At 43.3% G+C, this 19,565-nt stretch overlaps 1 protein-coding gene across 1 annotated transcript in view; it reads right to left on the bottom strand.

The window, feature by feature from the left end:
* LOC126483885 (visual pigment-like receptor peropsin) overlaps positions 1-19,565 on the bottom strand; it is a 165,396-nt gene that overhangs the window by 116,224 nt on the left and 29,607 nt on the right. Inside the window, exon 3 of the mRNA XM_050107142.1 lies at positions 4,018-4,145. Within this exon, the coding sequence (XP_049963099.1) occupies positions 4,018-4,145 (128 nt within the window). The remainder of the gene's footprint in view (positions 1-4,017; positions 4,146-19,565) is intronic.

The raw sequence follows: 19,565 nt of genomic DNA, 5'->3' as shown, positions 1-19,565 counted from the left end.
CTGCAGTTAGAATGGCAGCATCCACACTGACTATCCCGTCACGTCGCATCACGTCACGTCACGGCACCTCCAAGGTTTCCCGGAAACAAAGTTCTGATGGCTGACGTCATCTGTCCGTTGTTGATCACGTGAGTCCCAAGCTTATTTCCTCCCGATGCAAAGTCATGTGCATGCCTCCAAATTTCCTTTCGTAGTGGTTGATTTATTTTGCTAAAATTTATAATTTTATAATAAACGGCGAAGAATTAATTGATGCAATGAGGCAGCAGTCTAAACTGTATGACCTGAGCGTACTAAATTACTTGCCATCTATTGCATTTATAAAGTGGATTTTTATACATATCTTTACCATACTTAATATTTTACAATGAAATGAGTTGCAATATGGCTTCAGCTAAAACTTGGAAAACTACTGTGGGTAGAAGAGTATTGATTAGTAAGTGGAATTTATTTGTATATTGCAGGCATTTATAATTTTTCGTAAAGAAATGGACTGAAATTTTCAGACACTGCAACAGTGGCAAATGCTTTTTTGTGAAATGTACATCAAGTAATGTATTACAGTTGTTTGGTTAAATATTGCACTGCGTCAGGCTTACTTACTGTTTAATAGTTCTCTGGTTGAATAACTGTCTAGATGATGTGTGAAACAGTTTTGCAAGCATCAGTGATCAATATTTATGTGGCTTCACTGGCTAACCCCAGTACAAATAAGACACTTGCACTATTAGGCCAAATACAAGATGAAAAGAAAACCTATAAATCTTGAGGGAAAAGGTATTGAAGGAGATATGACTACTGCACAAAAATTTGCACTGGACTGGCAACTAAACATAATCTTAAAGAAACCGTTTTCTCGCGGGGTGTGATGGCTGCTCATAACACTGTATTCGTTTTAGTAATTATGGATGAAATTTGACGTAACAAATTAAAAAATGGTGCTTCGACTTCCTAAAATACTTATGAAACGCAGATTCCTCTTTCTCAAGCTTCTTGTGTAGTGTCTGAAATTCCCCTTCTGTACCACGTAATGACATTTTTGGGACAGACACTTTTTTTCGTACGTCCATCTTCCTTCTCTAAAACACAAGCCATCCCTGCGAGCTGCAAATTATTTCAGCCCAGTAAATGTCATTTTTGTAATAATGTGGGCTCAAGCATCCACGTGTTTAAGGTACCGCGTTGTATATCATCGTGCGGAGATCGTAATTACCGTGAAAGAAATAGTCGAGAACAGCCATGAGAGTTGAGATCACATGACTTACATTGACTTGACGAGCCGTGATGTGACGGACAGTGTGCATTCCTTTTTGGATGTTATACAGGATTATTACAAATGATTGAAGCGATTTCACAGCTCTACTATAACTTTATTATTTGAGATATTTTCACAATGCTTTGCACACACATACAAAAACGCAAAAAGTTTTTTTAGGCATTCACAAATGTTCGATATGTGCCCCTTTAGTGATTCGGCAGACATCAAGCCGATAATCAAGTTGCTCCCACACTCGGCGCAGCATGTCCCCATCAATGAGTTCGAAAGCATCGTTGATGCTAGCTCGCAGTTCTGGCACGTTTCTTGGTAGAGGAGGTTTAAACACTGAATCTTTCACATAACCCCACAGAAAGAAATCGCATGGGGATAAGTCGGGAGAGCGTGGAGGCCATGACATGAATTGCTGATCATGATCTCCACCATGACCGATCCATCGGTTTTCCAATCTCCTGTATAAGAAATGCCGAACATCTTGATGGAAGTGCGGTGGAGCACCATCCTGTTGTAAGATGAAGTCGGCGCTGTCGGTCTCCAGTTGTGGCATGAGCCAATTTTCCAGAATGTCCAGATACACGGGTCCTGAACGTTTTTTTCGCAGAAGAAAAAGGGGCCATAAACTTTAAACCGTGAGATTGCACAAATCACGTTAACTTTTGGTGAATTGCGAATTTGCTGCACGAATGTGTGAGGATTCTCTGCCGCCCAGATTCGCACATTGTGTCTGCTCACTTCACCATTAAGAAAAAATGTTGCTTCATCACTGAAAACAAGTTTCGCACTGAACGCATCCTCTTCCATGAACTGTTGCAACTGCGCTGCCTTTTCCGTAAGATTTTCCAAACCGTCGGCTGTGGTACGTTTAGCTCCCTGCTTGCTTTATTCGTCGACTTCCGTGGGCCACGCGTGAAACCGTTTCTTTGTTCACTGCAGGCCGACCCGTTGATTTCCCCTTACAGAGACATTCAGAAGCTTTAAACTGCCCATAGCATCGCCGAATGGAGTTAGCAGTTGGTGGATCTTTGTTGAACTTCGTCCTGAAGTGTCGTTGCACTGTTATGACTGACTGATGTGAGTGCATTTCAAGGACGACATACGCTTTCTCGGCTCCTGTCGCCATTTTGTCTCACTGCGCTCTCGAGCGCTCTGACGGCAGAAACCTGAAGCCGAACAAAACTTTAAGAGCTTTTCTACGTTAGTGTGTCGTGAATGGAGCTACAGTGAATTTATGAAATCGCTTCAATCATTTGTAATAGCCCTGTACTACATTAAGGCATGTCCACATGATGCCTCTTTCCTCATGCGCAATCGCAGACGCATGGGAATTAAATGGCATGCACAAAAATTTGTCGAAAGAAGTCTTGTATGCATGGGCGTTCTCGTGTCCGCACCTTGCCTCATTGCGCAAGCAGTCTGCTATGAATCCTTTTCTTTGCTTGGGAGCTTGTGCTGCGTTTATTGTGCTGAAAATCTGAGAGAAAAAGAAAACGCAAAAGCGACTGCCGATAAAGAAGTATCTAAATAATAGAGGTACGAGAAATACGAAGTGACGACGTTTCGTTTGCAAATTTCAGGAGGTCACAGCGAGGTTTTAGATTTTCTGTTTTGGAAATTGCTGTGATAAAGATGGAAATAACATTTCGTTAGCTAGTAACCGGCGACTTATGTACTAGTTTGAGCTGTTTGTTTCGCATTTAAAAACAAAGCATTTCAGTGATTATTGTGAAGGTATGAAATACTTAAGGGACGTTCTTAGTAGTTATGAGAAGTTTAATTATGTTTAGGGCGTCATCGTATTTTATAAGAAAAGTTATTCACACAACTTTAACCGTAAAAGATTGTATGTAGATTAACATCCTTGGACTCGGCAAATTTGGGAATTTCATAGTCGCCAAACTACACTAGAACAGAGGTTGTGTCTTTCAATTTGTATTTTTGGCATCATCAATGTCTTTCATTTCTATTTATATTAGTTTGTTGAGGAGCTACAAATGGCCCATCATTCCTTTTCTTCAGATGATTGGCTCCGCAGTGGCTGTACTATGCGATGTCATAGCATGAATATTCTGACACAGTTTTCGTATAAACTTTTCATAAATTTCAGGCTTACTCTTCTCTGCTTTCCTACTTCGAAACTTTCAGTATCTTATTCTTTACGGTAATATGATCGGGGACTTTTTGCCTATTACTTGAATCTCAGGGCACCACAACTCAAATTTTGTTCAAATATCTTTGGATGGTGCATTCTATGCAGCTCATTTTTTGTCTATAATCATCTGTAAATTTAAGCGTGCTTCCTCTGCAGTCAACAAACATTACTGAACATAAACTTCTTCCTCAACTCAGTATACAATTAAACACACATGGACCCCAGCTGCCTGTCGTCTGCTAAAAAGCGCAAAGATTCCCGCCAAAGGCGGGAAGCTATGCGCTTAACGCATGGCCTCCATTTCCAGGAAGTTACGCATGCACAAACGCGCATGCATACTTGCGAGGTTGGAAATTATTGAGCACTTGCGAAGTTGAACAGAAAAAAGTCATCACGTGGATGCTCCTTTACATTATTAATATGTGAGAGTTCTGGAATTACTGAAAAGTCGACCACCGACTCCAGGAGGGGTAAGTACCCCTTCTTGACCCCCTCCCCCCCCCTACACACACACACACACACACACACACACACACACACACACACACACACACACACCACTTGCGGACGCGTAAGGTAGCATACAGCATACCTGCGAGTTTGCCTCTGGTGGTGAGGAGTCTCTCAACCGACAGCAGCGCCAACGCGGCCGACTGCGACAGCCGGAGGAACTGCCGTAGGAAGGCGAACAGCTGACAGCAGCCCGGCCCGAACAGCCACCTGCCGAACAACTCACTGTTAGCGCTCGGTTACCAGATGACATCTTTCAGAAAAAAAGAGGACATTTCTAGGTTCATACAAAAATGTGCAAAAGTGTTATAGGTTACTCGACATTTATCCAAGTAGCGCTAAGGTAAATTATAATTTTTGCAACTACACCCTTATGTCATGAAAATATACTGCACTTTATCATTTGCAACTGAAACGTATGTGTATATCAGTTTCTATTTCATATCATTTTATTTAATTGTACAATGTTACAATAATTTTTGCCAGACTTTGAAGTATACAAAATTAACAATCGTCGTTAGTAAACCAGTCATCTTCACATGTATCATTATTCTCTGGAGTACTCAATCATCCACGTCAGTGTACTCGAGACCAGGCAACATCTACATCTAAATCTACATGGTTACACTGCAGTTCACACTTAAGTGCCTGGCAGAGGGTTCACCGAACCATTTTCATACTACTTCTCACCTAAATCTTTCCGTTCGAGCTCTGATTTCTCTTATTTTATTTATGATGGTCATTTCTCCTTACGTAGGTGAGTTTCAACAAAATATTTTAGCATTCGGAAGAGAGAGTTGGTGATTGAAATTTCGTAAATAGATCTCGCCGCAAAGAAGACCGAATTTGTTTCAGCGACTGCCACCCCAACTCGCGCATCATATCAGTGACACTCCCACCCCTATTGCACTTTTGCGATGTCCTCCGTCAATCCTACCTGGTAAGGAGCCGACACCGCGCAGCAATATTCCAGCAGAGGACGGACAAGAGTAATGTAGGCTGTCTCTTTAGAGGGTTTGTCGCATCTTCTAAGTGTTCTGCTAACAAAGAGCAGTCTTTGTTTCGCCTTCCCCACAGTATTATCTATGTGGTCTTTCCAATTTAAGTTGCTCGTAATTGTATTTCCTAGGTATTTAGTCGAATTGACAGCCCTTAGATTTGTGCGATTTATCGTATACCCAAAAGTTATCGGATTTCTTTTAGTACCCATGTGGACGACCTCGCACTTTTCTTTGTTTAGTGCCAATTGCCACTTTTCGCACCATACAGAAATTCTGTCTGGATCATTTTGTAATTGGAATTGATCGTCTGATGATTTTACTAGACGGTAAATTACAGCATCATCTGCAAACAATCTGAGGGGACTGCTCAGATTATCACCTATGTCATTTACGTAAATCAGGAACAGCAGAGGGCCTGTGACACTACCTTGAGGAACCCCAGATATCACTTCTGTTCTACTCGATGATTTATCGTCTGTCACTAAGAACTGTGACCTCTCTGAGAGGAAATCACGAATCTAGTCACACAACTGACACGGTGGTCCATACGCACGCAATTTGATTAATAGTCACTTGTGAGGCAAGGTATCACAAGCGATGATGGTCTGTGATCACTCCACTATCGTGTGATATTTGCATGAAATGCGGAAGGTGTAATGAATAGAACATTATCTAAGGCAAAAATTACAAAAATCAGTGGCCATCAGCCGTCATCAATTGACTCGTGAGCAAATCGACCATTGCTATCTTATTATTGGTGATGAGAAACCATGTCTTTATATGAAGATGGTATCTGTTCTTTTGGACATCTTCATATAGTTAATGCTAACCGGCCATTGACCTTCTTTTTCCGTGCTGGACGCACACGCATTACCCGAACTCGTACGGGACTCAGTGAGATTGTCTGCCGCGAGTAATGAGTGTAATGGGCAGGGGTACTACGAATGTAGTGTGTGGACATTAACGCTGGGAATGTGGGTCTCACGGGGAGCGTGCAAGGGATAAATCCCTGCAGTCGCACTGTCTTCGGTGGCTAAGATGGATAGAGTGTCTGCCATCTAAGCAGGAGATCCCGGATTCGAGTCCCGGTCAGGGCACACATTTTCAACTGTCCCCGTTGATGTATATCAACGCCTATCGACAGCTTAGGTTCTTGACTGAATTATCATTTCACCTTGTCTTTATGTTAATACAAGGAAATGAAAGCAATGGTTGAGTCCAAACAAAGCAGCAACTCCATGTAAAAAGATCTGCACTCATCCACAAAACATAATGTCATACACATGGGTGTAACAGCAACGGTGTGGTGTACCACGAATTTCTTCTCGGACGTATAACCATCGCTGCTGACATTTATTGTCAACAACTGAGATGTGTTGCAGACGAGTCCAAGAATAACGACCAGGAAGACTGCGTGAAGTGATGCTGAAACGTCCCCTCAGAAAAATTAATGAATTAGTGTGCTGATAAACCTCTTACATTATTTGATTTTCAAACAGCTGAGTAGAACTGAACGTACTCAGACATTTAGCTCTTTACCTATTCTGATCAACACTAAAGTGACACACAATGTTTTTAGCGCAACGCAATCTGATTTTCAATAATACCTACAAAAGAATGGCCCTGACTAACATTAACCTATACATTTTACAAATCACTTACCTCACAAAAATCTTAGTTACTCGAACCACTGCAATACAGCGAGCGCCACCACTGCCAGCTAAATAAAAGATTCAAACTACTGAGGGCACTAACTACTAATAGGCATAGTTAGCAAATGGAAGATTTTGATGGAGAACAAGCAATGTATTTACCTTAACCGTGTTCAAAAGTCATAATACATATAGCAGTTCATGGCATCCAGTCTTACAAATTTACTGTCTCTGATGGACACACGTCCAGATCATCCGCTCTCAAAACTCCGCCTTCTCTCTCCCCACATCCACCACTGCTGACGGCTCACCTCCAGCTGCGCAACGCTACGCGCTGTTAACAGCCAACTGCCCAACACTACAATAGCATATACTCCAACAATGCAAACCAACCACAGCCTTCACACAGCACAGTCAGTGATTTTCATATAGAGCGCTACGTGGCGTTATCAACCTAAAAACCTAAACAGCCTGCTTACAATGCTACTCCACGATAACGCCTGCCGGCATTCTGCTGGGGTGATAAAAAACTTTATACAGGAGTTCGGTTCGGGAGTCACTCCGCACGCACCTTATTCACCTGATCATGCACCCTCAGATTTTCAACCTTTCTGCTCTCTATCGAATAGCCGTCGGGGAACTTCCTTTCCGGATGAAAATGCGCTGCAAAAATGGTCGACGAATTCCTCGGCTCAAAACTACTTGATTTCCATAGTTTCGGAATTGAAAAATTACCCAGTGTTGACAGACTGTTGTAAATAGTGAAGGACAATATTATTATTGATGACTTAAGTCTCTGATATGTTTACCTGTCGTGTTTATTAAAGTTATGGGAAAAACGCTACAAACTTGTGCACCAATGCAGTACAAATCGGTGTCGGAAAGCTTCTAAGCTGAGATAGATTGTGTATTCTCTCAGTGTTACAATTACGCAAATTTACATACAAAATGTATTGACAAATCCGATAGTTGCCATCGCCTCACAAGGGTCAGTTGACAGTGGTACTGCCAATACGAACTCCCGCGAACTGCACTTAATTTTGTACTATTCTGCAGAAACCCTTCTGTCTGTATGTCTGTATTTGCATCGTAGGTGCCCGACGCATGTGACGTTCCAGCTCCGAGGTGATGCACGAGCTGATATTTTTTTGTTCCACTGTGTCAAGTGCGCACTGCGAGTTATGTAAATTCGCAGGTAAACGCCACTGATCGCGTTATACACACTTTGAACCCAGCAGCAATCAAGTTCTGTTAGTTGTCTATGGCAGTTGGGCTATTATGCGTCAGGATGGATATCTAACAGTTTAAATTCCTCGTGCATCAATGCCACGACGAATCACCGATATCATTAGGTCAGAAGTGGCTGCTTCTCGTTTATGATCAAATTTCTGATTAGTATACGTGTGACCTCCCTTCATCTAGGTCTTGTGCTTCCTTGCAACGGTTTAGTTCGTGACGCTCAGACTTGGTTAAGGACTGGTTAACAAAGAGAACAGGGTTCTTTAATCATAAAGCAGCTTAAATTAAAAATGTTTAATGTCCACACCAAACTGAATTAACACTAGTTTCCGAACACCTAAGGAAAATTGTAACTCTCACCATAGACATAATTTTCCGATCTAAATATATACGTTAGCGGCAACATGGTAGTTACTGCGCTGTTTTTGTACAATACACAAGAAAAAATGTTTATGCCATGATTAATGTAAATACGAAAAATTGGAGCAACAACAGACAGAATAGAAAGTAAGTACATACAACAAATAATATATCGTAAATATGCATCTCGCGAAGTGTAGTAGTTAGACAAATTGTTCTTTTTCGCACGATAGCTTTAGCATGTAAATTGAAGTCGATGTTTTTATCGGTGTAGTAACTGAAGATTAAATATGTATTGTGTCGAATGAAGATGGATGAAAGCCCAAAATGCGTATTGGCATAAATAAAAATAAAAAAATATCTGGTTGCTATATTTCTTAAAATAACACAATTCACAGCCATGGAGCCAACAACCAATAACATTGATAAATTAACGTAAATGTGACTGAGTTGCCTAAAACATGAAACGTGTCTCTTTACTTGACAAATATTATTGTTCCTCAAATTTAAGTGAAGAATGTTGCTCTCAAAGGATTTCAGCACAAACAATTTTTACGTCGTTTTTCAAGTTCGTATGTAACACTTTTCCTAACAATGCCCAGACTCAACTATGCTCATTTTAACCATGAAATTCATGTCCACTTTGACATTGAAGCTTGCCACTGTTGTGTTGCTCATCCAAATTAATCTATCATACTATAACTGTTCACGGTAATCTTTATAACTGTTGAAACAATAATTTATATATTCCGCCAACGGTTGCTGCTGTCCAGCAGTGTCGATACTGTTTTCTGCATTAGTTTCGTGTGCAATCAGGTGCATCCTCCGCGAATAAAGAGAATGATTATTCACTATTGCCCTCCTAATGGACGAAGAACTTCCAGACTCATATTCCATCACATTATCAAACCGTTCAAATAATTTTTGGTTGGACACAGTTGCACGCGACCGTTCCACGGCAAACCAGTACAACAGGTCTGTCCTTGCATTCTGGCGCGTGACTTGTAGCGCTTGGGCATTGTTGAATACAACAGCAAGACAGTGCCTCTTCCGAATAAAAGTCGCTTTCAGATCCGAAAGTGTCAGAGAACCAGCGTTGCGTAAGGGTACGATTTACTACGTCATACTACTATCGAGAGTAGTACCTCTTACATAATGAACTTCTTTATTCAAAGACAGCCGTTAGTCTTTTGTACCAAGTGTCAACTACATGCCGCATTTTTTACGGCAGTGTGTTACGGTCATTTTCAAACCAGGATTATCCAGAAATTATTCAGTTTTAGAAAACACGATAGAAATATCACTTTTAGGGTGACCAGACGTCCGGATTAATCCGGACATGTCCTCCTTTTTAGCTCTTTGTCCGGGGTCCGGGCGGATTTTTACAGTGTCCGGCTCTTTCGCAAAGTTGAGCGTAATACAGTTAAATTTACAATTCGTCCCGTTCTATTGCTCTTTTCTTAAATACTTTAACTATTGGCATAGCCTTCGTGATAAACTCGCACGAAGGCGGTGTTAGTAGGTGGCACCAGGATCGTCGATGTACTGGCTTGGCTTCCTGTAGTGCACGTGTGATTTGTGAGTGTAATTTTTAACCGAGTTATGTAAAATATTTGGCTATGCCTAAACAAAAGTGTACAGTTTCTGATGTCCTTTCCTGCAAATATCCGGCTTTAAGAAAGGGAGAAATGAATTTGAAACGGAATGTAAGATGTGTGGAGCTGGAACGTACGTCTCAGTGGCCAATAAAGGTAAGAAATAACTCGACAGATTAACTGTCATGGTTTTATTTCGTTGTTTCATAGTCATTCAATTTATTTGTATTCGGGAGGTTACAGTGCAGTTTACATGTCGTCAGCTGCTGCTTGAGTTGCAGATGTTGGTAGCGGTGCGTCGAATGAAGGGAGGTGAATGGTCTTACGTTTTTCGCTTTGTAAACAATTCCGTGTTGTTGACATAGCAAAACAATTGACGCCACAATGTCACCACAATCAATGCTTTAATTTTTTTTATATTGCTCAGTTAACCACCACCTGACCATCAGTAACAATTAACTACTAGTTTTGCCGGTAATTCCCGGCAGTCACGTGACTTGTCCAAAGCTGACGGGTGGTATCCTCATCTGCAGTTGACTCGTTTGATGTGTCCTCTTTTTTCTTCCTTTGCTTCCTTTTTGAAGCTGTTTGTCGTCCTTTTTAAACAGTTGCATCTGGTCACCCAAATCATTTTTCATGTTAGAAACACTTCTGCTTCTGCTCAACGTGGCGCAGTCCTGCACGAAACGTGAGTTCAATGTGATTGCGTGAGATCCAAATCTTGGCAAGTGCTTAGCTCTCACTGGGACGCAACGAAAAGACAGTTCTCTGGGCTCTATTGTGATGAGCGATGAAACTTTAGTAGTTCACCTCGTAACTAACAATAAGCAAAAATAGTAGAATGGCGACGTCCTTGCCCTGGAATGGCTCTCCCGCCCATCCCCCCCCCCCCCCCTCCCACACACGCGCAGACACATTAAGTCAAAATCCAATTTCTCGCCGAAGTATCATGACAACGAATTTGTGCCCCAAGAACACATAATCGTTGCCGACATCTGGAATGAAATATTACGATAATTTCGACTACTTACCTATTCAGTCACGGGGTTCGATAGTATGAAGAGCGATGCCAACGTTGCACTAATGAATGAGCGTAACTAACAGACGCTTCGGAGGGGCGATCGGAGACTACTGAACATCAGCTCCTATTCAGCCCGACGCTACAAAGGGCATTTTGACATACTCGGACTGCGATGTGGGTATGAAGAATGAGCCCTGTCATATGAGAGAAAGACGCATCTAAGCGCACATGATGGCTTTCATACACTATCTGAGATCTTGATGATGACAGAATGGTTGAAGAAAGGAAAGACAAGTTTGCTGTCATCCGCAGCAAGCACAGAAATATTTATCTTGTAAATAAAAATCACCTGTTTCATGTAGCATTTTATTTTATTTGTTCCGGACGCGTTTCATCTTTCACTTTAAGGCATCTTTATGGAATCTGGAATGACACAGTTTGTTTTGATATCGATATTCGTAAATTATAAAAGAGTTTACGCCTTGTTTTTTACATAAATAACTGATTACTGTAGGCCTACTTACAGTTATTCGAGATTTTCGCTGCATCTGCGTTTCCTCTCATATGCTCAAATGATAGAGGTCGCACTATAACATCACTTATGCAACATAAGCACATTTTTCATTTTACTAACGTTTTTTTCAGAATTTTCATGTTCTTAGAGCTAACTGCTGCATTGCATTATTAATCTTCTGTCACTAGTTTAAATGTTTTATCGAAAAGTTTTCTGCCTGCTCTTTCAGTTTGGTTTGTTTACGTACCTGTTGCCAATGTAATGAAGTATATGCTGTTTGCTTTATGTGTGTGTTGCGGGTGGGGTGTGCATGTGTCGGTGGTTATTCACGGTGAATTCTAGAAAGCTGAACATAAATGTAATAGTTGTCACAGATTGATTGAAAATTTTGCTGTTGAGCTGATATGAGCTTTTGTTTAAATGTTTTGTGGAGGGGTTCATGGACGAGTGAGTGGAAAAGGGTTGCGTGGTGTCATTATGATAATAATCATCTGTTGAAGTGTTACTCTATCACGTTGTCTATTAATGTAAACAGTGCGTTGTTTGTCATGTGTACTTGGCCATTCAACAGAGTACACAGTGTGTTGTGTGATGTCCTTAGGTTAGTTAGGTTTAAGTAGTTCTAAGTTCTAGGGGACTGATGACCATAGATGTTAAGTCCCATAGTGCTCAGAGCCATTTGAACCATTTTTAGAGTACACAGTGACATACAAACACAAGCTCACACATAAAATCAGCAACATTTTCTGAAGACAGGGCATAAACATAGCATCCACAACAGTCAATACTATCCAAAAATACATACCAAAGCCGACAAAAGACATAGACGCATACCAGAAGAGGTATGTATCGACCACAGTGTAACAATTGTAATAGCAGATACATACGATAAACAGGCAGATCGTTTGATGTCTGACTCAGAAAACATATGAGAGCATGAAAGTACGGGATAAAGCACTCCGTTTTTGCAGAACTGCTAAGGGAACACAATCACAAACCATCTTCTAGAGAAGAAGACATGAAAATAATTAGAATCAACAATAAAAATACCTCCTAACCCTGTAAGAAAACTACCACATACAAAAAACACCACATGTTGAATGATCAGTTACACATGACATACAACCCACCATTTGCATCGATAGATAAAATAATAGACTCACATTCCAACAGAGGATTATTACCATAATATACTGCCCAAGTACTTGCCATTGACTCGTGCATGAACCCCTCCACAAAAATTTAAACCAAAACTCAAATTAGCTGATCACTGAAACATTCAACCACTCTCCGACAGTTATTACATTCATATTCAACTTTCTACAAGTCGCTCTGCATAACCACTGACACATCTACCAACCCACTCACTCACACACACACACACACACACACACACACACACACGTCATACATATGTTATCTCTCTCTCTCTCTCTCTCTCTCTCTCTCAGACACAAGATGTTAGTTTTTAGCATATACTTCGTTAAGGTGGCAACATGTGCGTAAACAAACTGTTGTAATTAGGTATAAGTGCAACACAAACATTAGATTAAACACAACTTTATTCCACAGAAGCGTTAACAACCTGAACACAGTATTGAAGTAACATTCAGCAGGAACCAATTATGTACACAATAGCTCTAGAAATGCACATAGAGCTCTGAGGTTGAGGCTAGCTTAAATACACTGGGCCTGTGGCAGGCTTTGACGATGACTTCTCTCTCTTTCTCTCTCTCTCACACACACAAACACACACACGTCTAAGGTGCCCTCTGCGGTCGACATAACACTGCTACGTGTGTGGCCTTTTGAAAGTACATGCACGCGTCACTGCATCCCTCCTCTCTGAGGCGGTTCTTGAGACGTCCATATTGTCCACTGAGCTCTGGCTAAGGTGGCGTGCTGCAACAGGAGCGTATGGTCTGTAGTGCTTTGGGAGCAGACACGTACTGCACCCGCCTTCCTGTGTCAAACCATACGGCAAGACTTGCAAGTGCAAAGCTGAGGCCATTTCCATGTCGACATCGGGCATTGGCTCTGGTGATGGTACTCGTGGTGCTGATGATACTGGTATTAGTAGTTTTTCAGGAATGGGTGACAGAATCCCTGATGATGATGTCGGAAGCAATAGAGGTTCTGCTGCTTTGGCCACCAAGGACAGATGCCTCACCCACATGGGAGTGGAGAACTGGTAGCAACAGGTAGGCATTGGTGTGACATCAGCTGTCCATGCGAAGGCGAAGCTGAACATGGTGCCTTGAACAGAGGCATGTTGCAGAGACGCCGCTCCGGCAACGGGCGGTGACAGGTGTAACCCATTTAGGGCCCCAGACAGCCACATCTAGCCGAAAGAGGCATGGCAACTGGACCGGTTGATGTCCAGGTGGAGGACGCAAAAGGTGTAGCAGCGTCCTCGGCTGGCGCCTGTGGAGTAGCTCCATCAGGCTCTTCTCGCCGAACGGCGTGAATCCATACGAGGAGAGAAACCAATCTAAGGCAATGTCGGATGAAGAGTTCGCAACATACTTTTTCATCTGAGTTTTGAAAGATTGCACTGGTCTTCCACGGCAGGATGAGGGTGTGATGGATACCAAAGGAATAAAAAAAATGCTAAAAACTCTTGCGATGAAAATTGTGGACGATTATCGGACACTAACGTTGTGGACGAATCTTCAAGTGAAAAACTTTTGGACAGGATTGCGATGGTATCAGTTGTGGATGTGGAAACTGTGAACAACGTATTGAATACGAGAATATGCGTCAACGACCAACAGCCAATGAGCGTTGAGAAAGGGGCCAGCAAAGTCTACATGTATACGGTCGCATGCATGCAACGACGTAGACCAAGGCGACAACAACACCTGGGGAGCTGCTTGATGCGTCGCGCACTGTGTACAGGAGGCAATCAAGTGGGTAACATTACGGTCCTATTCGGGTAAAAACGTGTCAACGGGCCAATACTTTGTGTGTGATACACCCTTTGATCTGTGTTGTATCTGTAATTGGAGAAACAACAAATAACGATTGGTGTGAGTTTCAAATTCTGTTTATTGCCAACAGTTCCACAATACTAACACAACTTTGTGCTTGATCAAGAGCACCGACTGGGCTGCAGAGTCCAAGTCCGGTATGGTAAACAGTCGTAGCGCAGCGTCGTTCCGGGGCGCGACGTCGATGTAGCATGCAGGTAGCCCGACACGAGACTGCCAGGCATGGCGGCGTATGCGGCTATACGAGGTGCATTCAAGTTCTAAGGCCTCCGATTTTTTTTCTAACTAACTACTCACCCGAAATCGATGAAACTGGCGTTACTTCTCGACGTAATCGCCCTGCAGACGTACACATTTTTCACAACGCTGACGCTATGATTCCATGGCAGCGGCGAAGGCTTCTTTACGAGTCTGTTTTGACCACTGAAAAATCGCTGAGGCAATAGTAGCACAGCTGGTGAATGTGCGGCCACGGAAAAAGCCAAAAGTCACTAGGAGCCAGGTCAGGTGAGTAGGGAGCATGAGGAATCACTTCAAAGTTGTTATCACGAAGAAACTGTTGCGTGGTGCGGGTGCATTGTCTTGGTGAAACAGCACATGCGCAGCCCTTCCTGGACGTTTTTGTTGCTGTGCAGGAAGGAATTTGTTCTTCAAAACATTTTAGTAGGATGCACCTGTTACCGTAGTGTCCTTTGGAACGCAATGGGTAAGGATTATGCCCTCGCTGTCCCAGAACATAGACACCATCATTTTTTCAGCACTGGCGGTTACCTGAAATTTTTTTGGTGACGGTGAATCTGTGTGCTTCCATTGAGCTGACTGGCGCTTTGTTTCTGGATTGAAAAATGGCATGCACGTCTCATCCATTGTCACAACCGACAAAAAGAAAGTCCCATTGATGCTGTCGTTGCGCGTCAACATTGCTCGGCAACATGCCACACGGGCAGCCGTGTTGTCGTCCGTCAGCATTCGTGGCACCCACCTGGATGACACTTTTCGCATTTTCAGGTCGTCATGCAGGATTGTGTGCACAGAACCCACAGAAATGCCAACTCTGGAGGCGATCTGTTCAACAGTCATTTGGTGATCCCCCAAAACAATTCTCTCCACTATCTCGATCATGTGGTCAGACCGGCTTGTGCGAGCCCGAGGTTGTTTCGGTTTGTTGTCACATGATGTTCTGCCTTCATTAAACTGTCGCACCCATGAACGCACTTTCGACACATCCATAACTCCATCACCACATGTCTCTTTCAACTGTCGATGAATTTCAATCGGTTTCACACCATGCAAGTTAAGAAAACGAATGATTGCATGCTGTTCAAGTAAGGAAAACGTCGCCATTTCAAGTATTTAAAACAGTTCTCATTCTCACCGCTGGCGGTAAAATTCCATCTGCCGTACGGTGCTGCCATCTCTGGGACGTATTGACAATGAACGCGGCCTCATTTTAAAAGAATGCGCATGTTTCTATCTCTTTCCAGTCCGGAGAAAAAAAATCGGGGGCCTTAGAGCTTGAATGCACCTCGTATAGTGCGAGTGGCGGAGGAATATGCCCGCCATAACCGAGTCCGCTTGTCGTGTCCTGTTATGATTGGCGGCGCGGCCTCACGTAACTATCTCTCGGGAGGACGCCGGCCTAGGTTGCCATGACAGTGCGGAGACACTCAGTGTGTGAGGCCCGCGCCTGCGCTGTACACCTGTGCAGAGCTGCGCATAAGCAGGGCGTGCCGGCCGTTGGCGGTATGAGGTAAAGACCGCGGCCACGCAGCTGCAGGCGCCACGGTGTGGGCATTGACTATACCACACACTGCATGTAATAAACGGAGAACCCCCAACGAAGCACTGAGGGGATCACCGCCCAAGATGTAATAATTATGGAAGGGATCGGACGCATGGGAAGATGGTGAATCTGGCCAACCGTGTTGTACGAATGTTATGACTTTTCCCAAAACGGTGTCCAACGCTACAGCTTTCATGATCCTTGTGTTAGTGACATTAAAACCATCAACTGTCTGCGACATCAATGAGAAAATAGAGCAATTCCTCCTGATCAAATACTGGGTCCCGACCGGCAGTCAGGTGGGACAAAGCATCGGCATTTGCGAGTTGATTTGTAGGGTGGAAATGAATCTCTTACTAGTAACGCGAAAGGAAAAGAGCCCAGCGTTGAATGCAATGTGACGGTTTATCTGATAATGCCGCTGAAGGACTGAATAAGGAAACCAGTGGTTTGTGATCGCTGACAAGGCGGAATTTGGTACCATGTACCATTTCTTCACTGCATATACAATGGGCAAAGCTTCTTTTTCTATCTGAGAGTACCTAGTCCGAGCAGGAGACAGACTTTTTAAGGCATAAGCAATAGACTGCTCAGAGCCAACGGGATATCTATGAGCCAGCACTCCCTCCGACCCGTACTGTGAAGCGTCCGTCGCGAGGACAAGTGGTTGATACGTCACTAAGCAGGGCGCAGACTGTAACATGGTCTTAAGGGTGGAAAACGAGGTTTCAAAAGCCGGTGACCAGCGAAACTGAGTCCCTCTGTGCAGCAATGCACAAACCAGCTGTGCGATTGTCGCTGGCCCAGGCAAAAATTTGTGGTAGTATGTGAATGCCCAGAAAAACCTGAAGTTCTTTAAGTGACGTAGGACGTGGAAGCTACAGAATGGCAGAAACATTCTGACACAGGCATCTGTAACACTCGCGAGAAACTTCAAACCCACGGTAAATGATAGAAGGTTGAAGAAATTGACATTTTTCTAAATCACTCTTCAATCCGGCCGTTTGGGGGACAGAAGAAACGGTACAGAAGTGATATAAATGTTCCTCAGTGAAGGCTCCAGAACTACAATGTCGTCCAAATAGTTTGCACGACCCGGCAGAGACGCTGTAAGTCGTTCCAGAGATCGTTCGATAATATCGGGAGCGCTGGCGACTCCAAAAGGCAACCGGAAGTATCGATACAGTCCAAAAGGGGTGTTGTCAAGTAACATACGTTGTGACTGTCTCTAAAGGGAATTTTAAATAGGCATCGGACAAGTCAGTTTTTTGAGAAATATTGACCACCTGATAAATTTGCAGAGTGTTCCTCCGGACACGGTATCGGGTATTTATCCACTGTACAGTGTGCGTTCACAGACATTTTAAAATCGCCGCAGAGGCGCAACGGGCACTACGGTTTCTTTACTATAGCTAAGAAGATAGACCATTCACTTGATGTAATAGGCCGAACAACGACGGATTCCGTGAAGCGATCTAATTCCTTTTTCATTTGTTCCCTGAGTACCACTGGAAGCGGACGGGTCCGGAAAAAGCGATGCCGAGCAGAAGGTTTCACGGTAGCGCGCGCTTGTGGATTTTTGGCACACCCCAGTACAAGAGAGAACAAGGGGGAAAATGAGAACATAATGCAACTGTGTATACGCCACATGTTCAGGCACTAAATTAACGTCATCTGAAATGGTAAAACCAAACAACTTAAAAGCATCTAATCTGAAAATTCTACTTATGTGCGTTATCTACAATAAGAAATGAGAGTGACTGGAATGCTGACTTGTAGTTCACTGGAGCAGAGTATTGGGCGAGAATAGGAGTAATCTGCTTTTTGTAGTTTACTAACTTTGGTGACACAGGGAGAAGCGAAGGTGAGCTCAAATCCATATAAGTTTGAGAGTTTAACAAGGTTACCGCAGCTCCTGTAGCCACCTGCATGTGCAGAACTTAATGAAAAACCATAACATAAATGAAAAGCGTGTTTGGAGCAACAGAAATAGTCGATACAACGTCCATATCCGCATCAGGATCGTTGTGCTGAATTTTCGCATTACGAGCAGAAGCAATGTGATCTTTTCTGTTGCAATTACGAAAGGTAGCCCAGCGTTTTGGGCAGTATGGGCGCTCGTGATTAATGAAATAGTAAGGTCAGGACGGGAGCGTGTAACGCATTCGTTGTTGTTTACCGGGCTGTTTACTTTATTGGTGCAGGTGGTGCTGGGAGCGAGTCCGGCCGCCTTAGCGCTGTGGTCGTGTGCGGACCACCACAACCGTGTCTTCCACTCGTGAACTGTCTGAAGCTTGGTGTGGAGGAGAGGGTTGGACTGCTGTTGTCTCACACCTTGACTCAATTTGGTTCGCGACATCTCGAACGACTGAGCCGTAGCGGAAACCTCAGAGAGGGTTGGGTTTTCACACTGGAGGGCACGCTCTCGCATCTCACGATCCGGAGTTAAACGAATCATAGCATCGCTCACCGTCTGATCCGCATACGGCTGTTTATGCACATTGGACACAAAATGACAACGACGACTTATTTTGCGCTAGGCGTATTTCCACAGATTTTTTGATTACTGAATCCCAAAAAGCTTTCATTGGGGCCCAAATTTTCGTGGCAGAAAAATACATAGCATGTCTTATGGTAATACAGTGCTCAGCTACGGCCAACTTATAAATCGTGATGGCGGTTTTCAACTGGACACGGCTTGGGACTAGGTGAGCTCTCTAATTTCCTCTGAGAGAAGACAGTTTATTCACAATGACACGTCTGGCGACATCTGACGTCTGTTTTTAGCGACTCGAGCGCGCATTCCGACAGAGGGCGGACATGTAGTTTTCACCTTTAAGCATGCGCCTGCACTCCACACATAGAACAGCAGCTCCAGAGGGCGCGGATTTCGATAGAGGACGCTCCTGTGACGGAGGCCAATGCGCATGCGTTTTCGCGCCAGGTTTTTGCTGTAAAGTTGACTACGGGAACTTGCAGTCTCCAGTGACGGACACTCAACTGAAGATAGCTGGACGATTGCCAGCAGAAATATCGTGGCAAGAAGTCAACGTGATCCGGCTGCAATCCCGAAATCTCATCGAACATTCAGTAAGCCGGGAAAACTTCAAGAATCACGAGGTGAATCCACTTTCAATGTTCATATCACGGTAAATTGTCTCTTTACTGATCAGGGTCCACATAACTAGTGTATGAACCTGTGTTACTCTTTAATATGTGCTAATACAGGTGTTGTACAAGTGTCATTGTGGGAGCTTTTCAAAAGACGATATCTCGTAAACGACTCGCACTAGAACTCTGCAACAAGCACCACTGACCTTACAATTTACCCCACCTTTAGTTTGTTAATGTCAATAAGCATATTTATGTTTAAAAACTGTATGTTTGTGCAAAAAATATACTTCCTAGGTATTATTACAATCTGTTGATTGACTGACAATACGAGCCCCATTACGTGAAAACTGCATATCAATAG

This window comes from Schistocerca serialis, chromosome 6 (assembly GCF_023864345.2).
Source record: "Schistocerca serialis cubense isolate TAMUIC-IGC-003099 chromosome 6, iqSchSeri2.2, whole genome shotgun sequence".
In the NCBI taxonomy this organism is placed as follows: domain Eukaryota; kingdom Metazoa; phylum Arthropoda; class Insecta; order Orthoptera; family Acrididae; genus Schistocerca; species Schistocerca serialis.
The sequence above is the reverse complement of the archived record's forward strand: the minus strand, read 5'-3'. Positions and strand labels throughout refer to the sequence as shown.